The 10,137-nt window shown below is 38.5% G+C and overlaps 1 protein-coding gene across 1 annotated transcript; it reads right to left on the minus strand.

Moving 5' to 3' along the window:
- Positions 1 to 3,054: 3,054 nt before the first annotated feature.
- On the minus strand, positions 3,055 to 7,627 carry LOC112797199 (uncharacterized). Its single transcript, XM_025840013.3, has 3 exons — positions 5,931 to 7,627; positions 4,894 to 5,824; positions 3,055 to 4,797 (listed from the first exon to the last, which is right to left on the minus strand). The coding sequence occupies exons 1-3, from the start codon at positions 6,418 to 6,420 to the stop codon at positions 3,351 to 3,353; spliced, it is 2,868 nt and encodes a 955-aa protein (XP_025695798.1). The 5' UTR covers positions 6,421 to 7,627; the 3' UTR covers positions 3,055 to 3,350.
- Between the last annotated feature and the right edge of the window lie 2,510 nt (positions 7,628 to 10,137).

Consider the following 10,137-nt stretch of genomic DNA (forward strand, 5'->3'; position numbering starts at 1 on the left):
GGCGTGCGTCTGGCTTGACGGCTAAGTGATGTGAAATGATTTGTGGATCAATGCCCGGCATGTCGGCTGGCGTCCATGCGAAGAGGTCCTTGTTGGCCCTTATCATTTCAATCAAAGGCTCCTTCAACTCATGCGGGAGGTTCTTGTTGACGAATGTGAACTTTTCCCCTTCGTCGCCGATGCTAAATTTCTCCAGGTCCCCTTCTGGTTCCGGCCTCGGGTTGTCCTCTACTCTGGCATCAAGGTCGGCCAGGAATACGCCAGATGCTTCCTTGGACTTCTTTCTGAGGGAAAGGCTGGCGTTGTCACAAGCGACCGCCGTCTCGAGGTCTCCTCTTATCGTCCCTATGGATCCATCATCGGCGACAAACTTCATAACTAGCAGCTTGGTGTTGATTATGGCTTCAAAATCATTGATTGTTTTTCTTCCCAAGATGATGTTGTAGGCTGTGGAGTCTCGGAGGATCACGAACTCGGCCATCGCCGATCTTCGGCCTTGCTTCTGGCCTACCGAGATCGGCAGGGAAATGACCCCGTCTGGTTTGATGAAGTGGTCGCCTAACCCGATAACCCCGTGCTGGTGGGTCGTCAGGTCGGCATCCTTCAGCCCCAGTGCGTCGAACACGTTGCGGAACATGATGTTTGAATCAGCCCCGGTGTCGACAAGGATCCGCTTGACGAGGCCGGTTCCCACTCTGGCCGTTATGACCATGGGAGGGTTTTCCGGGGCGTCGCTGAACCATTGATCTTCTGGGCCGAAAGAGATGGACGGAGGTTTTTTGGTATTCTGCACCGGTGTGGATGAGATCGCCAGAACCCTGGCGTCTTTCTTGTGTGCCGATCGGGACTTTGGTGCAGCGTTTTTTGCCGTTACCACGTTTATCACCGTTAGGCCGTGGTCTCTGTCTTCGGGCTCCTGTCGCCGTTTGATCGAGCGTGTCTTTCCTTCCTCATCCTGATCGCGATAGCGCCTTCTCGGCTCCCTGATGAGATGGGAGAACGCTGCTAGCTTCCCTTCCCTTATCGCCTGTTCCAATGCATCCTTTAGGTCGAAACAGTCCTGTGTTTGATGGCCATATCCCTTATGGTAGTCACAATAAAGGTTCTTGTTTCCTCCTGTGCGGTCCTTGAGTGGTCGGGGCTTCGGAAGAATTCCTTTCTCAGCTATTTGTTGATAGACTTCCACAATGGGGAGGGTGAGTGGAGTGTAGTTAGTGAACTTTCCGACTCGAGGGAACGGCCTAGGAGCTTTGTTCGATGCCTCCTCCCTAACCTTTTCTTTTTCTCTCTCCCCGTCGCCACCGGACTGCCGGGTCTGGCCGTAACCGGACTGCCGCTTATTGGCTGCCACGACCCGGCTGACTTCCTCGTCGTTTATGTACTCTTTGGCCACCGTTTGGATTTCATGCATCGTCCAAACCGGCTTCGTGGTAAGGTGTTTCCGGAAGTTCTCGTTGAGGAGGCCGTTCGTCAGGCAGAGACTGGCCACCGAGTCGGTCAGGCCGTCGATTTCCAAGCATTCGTCGTTGAACCGATCTAAGTACCTCCTGGTCGGCTCTCCCTGTCTCTGGGTTACCCCGAGGAGGTTGATAGGGTGCTTGGCCTTTGCTATTCGCGTTGTAAATTGAGCCAGAAACGCGCGGCTAATATCTGAGAAGGTATAGATGGAACCTTGAGGGAGGCCATTAAACCATCTGATCGCTGGTCCTGCTAAGGTTACCGGGAAGGCGCGGCACCTTACCTCGTCGCCTACTCCCTCTAGGTTCATCCTGGCCTCAAAGGCCGTGAGATGTTCTAGAGGATCTTGGGTTCCGTCATACCTCATGTCCGTTGGTTTGTCGAAGTGTTTCGGCAACCGGACCTCAAGGATAGATCGGTGGAACGGCGTGACACCCATTATCACAGGTTGTCGTGTTCTCTCGGATCTCCCTTCTTCGTCCTCACGACCTCTCGCCGTTCGGCGAGTTCGTCTGCCACGAGAGTAGATGACTGTGTCGTTTCGTCTTCTCGGAATGGGTGATTCCTCTTGTGTGCCCTCTGCTTCCATCCGGGATGCAGATATACGCCGTGGGCGGCTTCGGTGAGAGCTCTCTTCTTCCTCGCCCCCGGGGGATGGGGTGTAGCTCGGATCGGTAGACCATCCATCCCTCTCCCGGTCGGCTAGCTGTCGTTCTAGGTTCTGGACTCTGTGGCGTAGCTCCTGCATTATTATGGCGCTATCGCCGCCCGTTCCTCCGAATGGTCGGGTTGTTGTGTGTCGTTGGGGGGATCTCCGGCCTCCCCTTTGCGAGGCGACGGAGGCTGCCCCTTCCGCTCCGGCTGCTCGAGCTCGGTCGCCGGGACCTGGCGCGACTTCCATTCAGGCAAAGGAGTCCCCACAGACGGCGCCAATGTTCGGTGGTCGGATTCCGGACAGGTCGGGTATACAAGTGAAAGGATGGATAGGTGAGGACGCCTTAACTTGGGTCGCACTTGTAGCGGACTAGCCGAGCTGGCGAGCACTTGAGCTGGTGAATGGACGAAAGGGGGGGGTGCCACCTGCAAAGACACTCCGACGCCTAAGTCAGAAATCGTACAAGCAGGGGAAGTGATGTGGAAGGTGACGTACCTCGGGGGAAGAGCCAATCTTCTCCTTATATACATGTCAGTAGTGGGCCCCAAGACGAGGACAGGCCCATATTTCCGAGGACGTTGTCCTGCAGCCGCGTGTGAGCCGTACAGGGCGCGTGTCCGGGTCGATTGGAGGGCACGTGACCGGGTCGGGTAGAGATCGGGTCGGACCGGCCCGTGCGTTTTTTTTTTTTTTTGGGCCAGGCCGTAACACTTTCATATTTGATTTGTACAAGCTTCCACATTTTTGAGTCATACCCCAGATGTGAAAAGATGTGATCCTTGAAAATGTGGAATTACCTTTATTCAAATCAAATATAAACTAATTGAATGAATCAAGATTCCTTTTTCACTAGTTTTGTGATACTCATAAGTAGTAAGAACATGATAAAACATAGAAAATGCACCAAATACTTCAATGCAATCTATCATCTAAAAGAAAAATTGTGGTTAAAAGATATCATTCTATTTAACTCTTGAACTGGTGAAGAAAAATCCAGCAATACAAAGTGAGATGACCAAAAAATAAAAGGAAAATAAATCTGGTAAAAAAATACAAAAAATTGCAACAACTTAAACAAAGGAAAGTTTTGGTTGAAAATTCTTTGCATGTATATAGCTTCAAACTGGATTGTTCTTCACCAATTACTGCAATACTGTTCTTGTTTTTCCTGAAATCACTGCATCAAAATTCATTCTAACTCCTCTTGTCCTTCTGAAGGGCATTGGATTAACTCTAGTCATTCTAACTCCTCTTGTCCTTCTGAAGGGCATTGGATTAACTCTAGTATGTTGATTACCTCGGCCATATCCGGCCGGTTCGACGGCACTTGTGAGGCACAAATCAACCCCAATTTGATCACAGGAATTGCTTCTTCGGCTGCGAAATTACCAAGTAGCCTCCCATCAACACATTGCTCAACCTTGCCTTCCTCCAATGCACCTCTCACCATGTCACAAAGAACAACCACATCATCCTCCATGTATTCCACAGGCCTTCTTCCGGTCACCACCTCAAGAACAAGGATTCCAAAGCCATACACATCACATTTCTCGGTTATCTTAACTGTTCGGCAAGCAAACTCCGGAGCCATGTAGCCGAGCGCGCTTTGAATTTTGCTGCTCAAAACACAATGGTCTAGCATTGGCAATAGCTTTACTAGGCCATAATCTCCTATTTTCGCCTCGCTGGAACAATCAATCAGTACATTGGTTGACTTAAGATTGTAATGTATTATGTCCATCTGGTGCAAATGAGCTAATCCTTTCGCCATGCCGAGAATAATCCGGAACCTTTGTCTCCAAGAAAAGACATCTTTGCTGTTATTATCATCATGGAGGAGTTTATGCAAACTCCCTTTGGATAAGTACTCATAAATGAGAAGCTGCAAAGATGAAGTCCAGTAATAGCCTTCGAGTGTCACCAGGTTTTGGTGTCTAACCTTGCCGAGATTTTTCACTTCCCTTTCAAAGTCATCTTGGGACTTGATCAAACTGGACACTGTAAGCTTCTTGATTGCAACAGAGTGGCCGTCTCGAAGGACAGTGCGATAAACAACTCCGAATCCTCCACGGCCTATTTCACTGTCTTTATTAAGAAGATTATGAGCTCCATCTGCAAAGTCTGCATCACCAGAAAACATGACAAGCTTGCCATAGTTTGGATCATTTTCGGGCGAACCACTATAGTCCTCACCACCAGAGAATGCAAACTGAGCAGCCGAACGAGCCATTGAATTGCGCACATGAATGTTTAAGACTGTAATAGCCACCACACCAACTGCTATAAAAGCAGCTGCTCCTATAGCAATAAGAGCTGAGATACTGAGTATGATCTTATGATGGCGATTCTGGGCCGAAATGCTGGAGTTGGAACTTGAAGAATTCGGGTTTAAGACAATAGGTTTCGGGTGGTCGGATGGACAGGATTGATTGACAACAGAACCACATAACAATGAGTTGCCGGAGACAGATGAGGGTGAGATGGTGTTGAAGAATCCACCCACTGGTAGCTCACCCTGAAGCTGGTTGTAGGATACATTAAAACCAAGAAGGTGTGAAAGATTTGTAAGCTCCTTCGGTAAACCTCCAGAGACTTCATTCCATGACAAATCAACATATTGAAGATTTGTGAGGTTTGCAATTGATGCTGGGATTGAACCAGTAAGCTTGTTGTGAGAAAGTATCCTGTACAATTCAATTGAAATGCATAACCAAACAAATCAATGTATGTTATATAGAGTAAGGCATCAAAGATTGAAACTATGGTTTTTGAAAGCTTACAAAGATGTTAAAGATGAACACTTGTCGATTTCGGCTGGAATTCTCCCACTTAGGAAGTTCCTTTGTAGCCTCAATTCACTGAGTGAACGTGCACCTTGAATTTCAGAAGGAATGCTTCCATTAATCTTGTTGTCACTCAAATCAAGAATGTATAAAGATTTGAGTTCTCCTATGGTCACAGGAATCGAGCCAGAGATATTGTTGCCGGAAACATTCAACACTTGCAAACTGCTAAGGTTCCCAATGCCATATGGAAGCTCACCAGAAAATGCATTGGATGACAAATCCAACACTTCAAGATCATGGAAAGGTGAACCTTGAAAACCCATTATGAATATCCACCAAGGAATATGGCCTGAAAATTCATTCTGGCTTATGTCGAATGTCGAAAGCTTAGAACAATTCGCCATCGAAAACGGCAAGTTTCTTGTGAACTGATTCCTGGACAAATTCAACCTAAGCAGTGAGTCTAAATTCCCTAATGATTTCGGAATCCAACCGGAAAGTTCATTAGCTGAAAGATCCAAAATCTCTAGACTTTTCAACCCTCCAATCCAATCAGGAATGGTTCCGGTGAGGGAATTTCTCTGCAAACTGAGTGATGTGCATGAAGTGAGTCTTTGCATTGACTCAGGAAGTTCCCCAGAGAGAAAATTACCACTCAAATCCACTGATTTCAAAACCAAGCACCCTCCAATTTCTTCAGGAATCTTTCCACTAAAGTGATTATTCTGCAAATTCAACTCCCTCAAATCATACAGATTCTTAATTCCCTCAGGAATCTCTCCTTCAAGCAAGTTATTTGACAGATCAAATGACTGTATTGCCCTCAAGAACCACACCCCAGATGGCAATATACCAGAAATTTGATTGTATGAAAAGTTAACATTCACCAATGTGGAGCATGAGCTCAAGGAATCAGGAACCTTACCTGATATGTTGCACAAATAAGAATATTAGTACTGAATATGATAGCAGTATTTGATGCATATAGTGATAAACAAGTAAAATTGAAGCATTTGAGCATCATATCTGACCTGTGAGGTTGTTCTTGGCAAAGGAAACTGTTCTAAGAGAGCCACATTGGTTGAAGAACCCTTCAGGGATTGAACCAGAGAGATTGTTGTCACTAAAGTCAACAACTTGCAATCCACCAAGTGATGAAGGAAGATCAGGGTTTATGGTGCCAGTGAAGTTGTTCCTTGCAAGTGAGAGAATCTTTAGATTTTGAAGCCTCAAGAGTCCTCTATCAACATGGCCAGAAAGAGAGAAACCATCAAGAACAAGGGAATTGACCCTTTTTGTTGAGAGGTCACAATCCACACCATCCCAATTGCAAGGGGTTAAATCATCTTCATTCCATGAAGAAAGTTTACCCTTTGGATCATCCAAACCGGCTTTGAACACAATCAAACCCAAAACATCATCATTGAATGAAGTGTCATCAGATAGCACTGGTTTTGGTGAAGTAAAAAGAATCAGAAACAGTAGTAGGAATATGCAATACGATTGCATCTTCATTTTCATAGTGTGATCTATGTATCTAACAGAACTAAGGGAAAGTTTTTCTCAAATTCCAAAGGAATTGAAGAACACTAACATTTTCTTTCAACAATGAAGAAGAAAAAGAAGGTTTGGTAGGAACAGCATATGCACCACCAAACAAGACCAAACACCAAACCAAACAACCTCAAACAAAAAAGGAGGGAAGTTTCTTCTGAGCCAAAAAAGGAGTGTTCAAAGGACAACAAGCTATATAGAAAGGAGACACTATGGATGAAGAATTTCTGCAAGAATCCAAAATATCACAGTGGATGTATATATATAATAGTAATAAACAAAAAGAGAAGATCACAAAATTCACAAAGGAACAAAAGGGAAAGAGAGAAGGAAGAGAAATACTAAGGATTAGACAGAAACCATGTGGAAAAGAGAGAAATAAAACAAACAAAGTAAAGCAGAGCAAGTCCAACAAACTCTCCTTTTAACACTTTTCTCTTTTTTTTTTCTCTTAAACTATTCAGAATTTTCAAATCCCGTCCATTCAAAAAAGAAGAACACAACACTCACATGGTACTATGACATGAATGCGTTCCCACTTTCCAGGAGTAAGAAGAAGAAGAAGAAGAAGAAGAGCACACACTCAGAGAAAAGGAACTAAATTCTACAAGGAAATTGCATAAGCAAAAATGGGTGTTGCCGAGTTGAGCTTCTTATGCAATAAAAAGAAGAAAATTTTTATTTTTATTCTCATTTTCTTTTTTCTGCTTTGTTTATTGTTACAGTGGGAAGTGATTTAATAAGCTAGCAGGGAATTGGGTGAAAGAGTGAAGAAGAAGGTATAAAGAATTTAATGATGGTTAGGAAGAAGGGTATGCCTCGGGGTTGGAGAAGCCATTAAAGCAGCGAGTGTTGGATTGGGCAGAGTTGCAGTTTTGAGCTTGAAATTGAAATGAAGCAAGAGTGAAGAGCTTGAAGCATGTGTGTGCATTATGGCAGTCAGAGAAAAAGCATAATAATAATAATAATAATAATAATAATAATAATAACTAGTAGTGATTATTTAATGGAGAGATGTGTGTGTTTGTATTGAAGAGAAGCGAGGTTGGTGTCAGAGAGAGAGAGAGAGAGAGAGAGTAAAGTAAAGTGAAGTGAAGCATTTAAAGCTTCCAACGTCCAAAGAGAGAGAAAGAGAGTAGCATTAACCCCTTTTACGGTTTCTGATCTCTCTCTCTCTCATTCTCACTAGTAGGAATAGTGGAATACACAAATAATTTCTGTTCCAACTTTCTAAAGGGCGTGTTTGACAAACACGTTGGAGAGGAAAGAAGCATGTTTGAGCTTCTTGAAAGTTTCACTTTTTTGTTTGGCCATTTTTATCTTCCTGAACGCAAAAGTGATTCTGCTTCTAAACGCACGTTTAGGAGAAGCTAAAATTTGTAGCTTCTGCGTTTCACTTTCATGGTTGCTTGTTGTCTTTGGAAAATTAGATGAAATTTTATTTCTTTTTTACTAACACTACCCTTCATTTTCTTCTATAAAAAGATACTAGTAACTATTACTTTCATAATAATTTTTTGTAGTTCTTCTTATTTCTTCATAGATATTCGTTCCAATTTTTTTTCATTAAAATAGTTCAAATTTGTTTTAATCACTAACAAATTAAATATTTTAATTTTTTATTATTTTTAATACTCATTTCTATATTTTAATTTTTATGTTTTTATTGTATTTTTTACTTATATTTTCATTATATTTTTTATTTATATGATAAATATTTTTATATTATTTGTGTAGTGTTCTGATTTCTCATGTTATGTTTTTATGAGTTTTTTTAATCATTTATTATACTATTTTTTATATGTATATTTTTTTATGAATTTTTTTTATTTTTGTTTGACTTTTTTATTTATTTTATTATATTTCTTTTATTCATATGACATGTTGTTGGCTTTTTTTAGGATATTTTTATTTTTTTATATGAATTCTTTTTTTGTCTATCCTTTACTGCATTATATTTATGTTGCGTATGAAATTTTTTATTTCATTATATTTATGTTGCGTATGAAATTTTTTATTTTTTTTAATTTTATTCATACGAATTTTATTTATTTTTATTATATTTTTTTGTTCATATGATATATGTTGTTGATTTTTTGAAATTTTTATTATTTCTTATGTGTATGATTTTTTCTATTCTTTGAAGTACTCTATTTTTGTTTTGTATTAATTTTTTTTATTTTTTATTCTGACTTTGTAAAATTTGTAATTGTAATTATTATATACTACGTTTATTATCAAAATTTTGTATAATATAAATATGATCCTATAAAAAAGACAAAATAAATAAGAAATTAATTATAAGTAACAACAAAACCATAAATAATGAAAATTTATAGTAAAAAACAATAATAAATTAAAGAGTACTAAAAAATTATAGAATATTTTTTTTGTTTGACATTATAAAATTTATAATACTCTCTTTTATATTTTTATTTTTTATTATATTTATTTTATTTATATGATAAATATTTTTATATTATTTTTGTTAGTATTTTGATTTTGCATATATAAAAAAATTATTTAAATTAATGTCTCTTTTAGTAATTTTTCATCTAAAAGTGATTTTGAATAGTATAATCCAAACAACATTTATTTTACTACAATCAATTTTGATATAAAAATTGCCAAACAAAAATCACGTTAACCCAAACTTACTTTTCATCAAAATCAATTTTACAAAATCACTTTTATGCAAACTCCCGTTTACAAACTGAAATCCAAACACACACTAACTCTCTCTAATAAATTAATAGCTGTATTTAACTTATTTAATGAACTAAAAATAAATTAATAGCTGTATTTAATATTATTATTTTGGTTTCTAAAAATTTAACTTTTCATAACATAATCTTAAAATTGATATTCTGAATTTTCAAAATTTATATTTATTTGATAAAATAATACATCAAATATAAAGAGAATATTTCATAAAGGTATGAAAAATTATATTTCATAAAGAAGGTATGAAAAATAGTCTAGATATTGAATTTTGTCTAATTTTTTATTTATTTATACTTTTTAAACATTTATATAAATTTTTTTGCAAAACAATTGATGAAATACATGAGTCATTTGATACTTATAAAAAAATATATTCTAAATTCAAATCATCAATATCAAAATGCTATTTTTTAAGGGTTAATTACGATTTTAGTTTTTAAGGTATAGGTTGAAATTGTTTTGTCATCAATTTTTTTTTGCATACAAAATAATTTTTAAAGTTTAACTTAATTTTAAAATCGTCTTTAAAATTTAACATAATTTTAAATTTTTGGCAACGAAAACGGAGGCAGAGATAAGATCATTAACAGCTTCTTCTTTTTCTTCTTCCGTTCTACTTTCTCAAGAGAAAAAACACTCTTTTTCTCTTTTTTTAATTATTTTATATTTTTTATTATGAATAATTTGGTCCAAAATGTTAAGATTCAAGTAAAAATAACGATTTTAAAATTTGATTTTAAATTTTAAAGATGATTTTATATAAAAAAAATTAAAAATAAAAAAAATTTATCCTATACTTTAAAAACTAAAATTGTACTTGACTTTTTTTTTATCTCATTTGTGCTAAAGTAAAGTAAAGAAACCCAATGTAAAATGACATTTTTTTTTTACCTTTTTAACATAATCATTTTTTTTAATAAATGATCAGTTTAGTTTTTAATAATAATATAATAATTTAAC

The sequence above is a fragment of the Arachis hypogaea genome, chromosome 4 (genome assembly GCF_003086295.3).
Source record: "Arachis hypogaea cultivar Tifrunner chromosome 4, arahy.Tifrunner.gnm2.J5K5, whole genome shotgun sequence".
Taxonomy (NCBI): Eukaryota; Viridiplantae; Streptophyta; class Magnoliopsida; order Fabales; family Fabaceae; genus Arachis; species Arachis hypogaea.

What these genes read in the sequence shown, in the direction of transcription:
- LOC112797199 (XM_025840013.3), bottom strand. Translation starts at nt 6,420, where the DNA reads ATGAAAATGAAGATGCAATCGTATTGCATATTCCTACTACTGTTTCTG. An exon ending in TGCCAAGAACAACCTCACAG is followed by an intron (nt 5,825 to 5,930) that starts GTCAGATATGAT and finishes GCAACATATCAG; the next exon opens with GTAAGGTTCCTGATTCCTTG. An exon ending in TGTTCATCTTTAACATCTTT is followed by an intron (nt 4,798 to 4,893) that starts GTAAGCTTTCAA and finishes TGAATTGTACAG; the next exon opens with GATACTTTCTCACAACAAGC.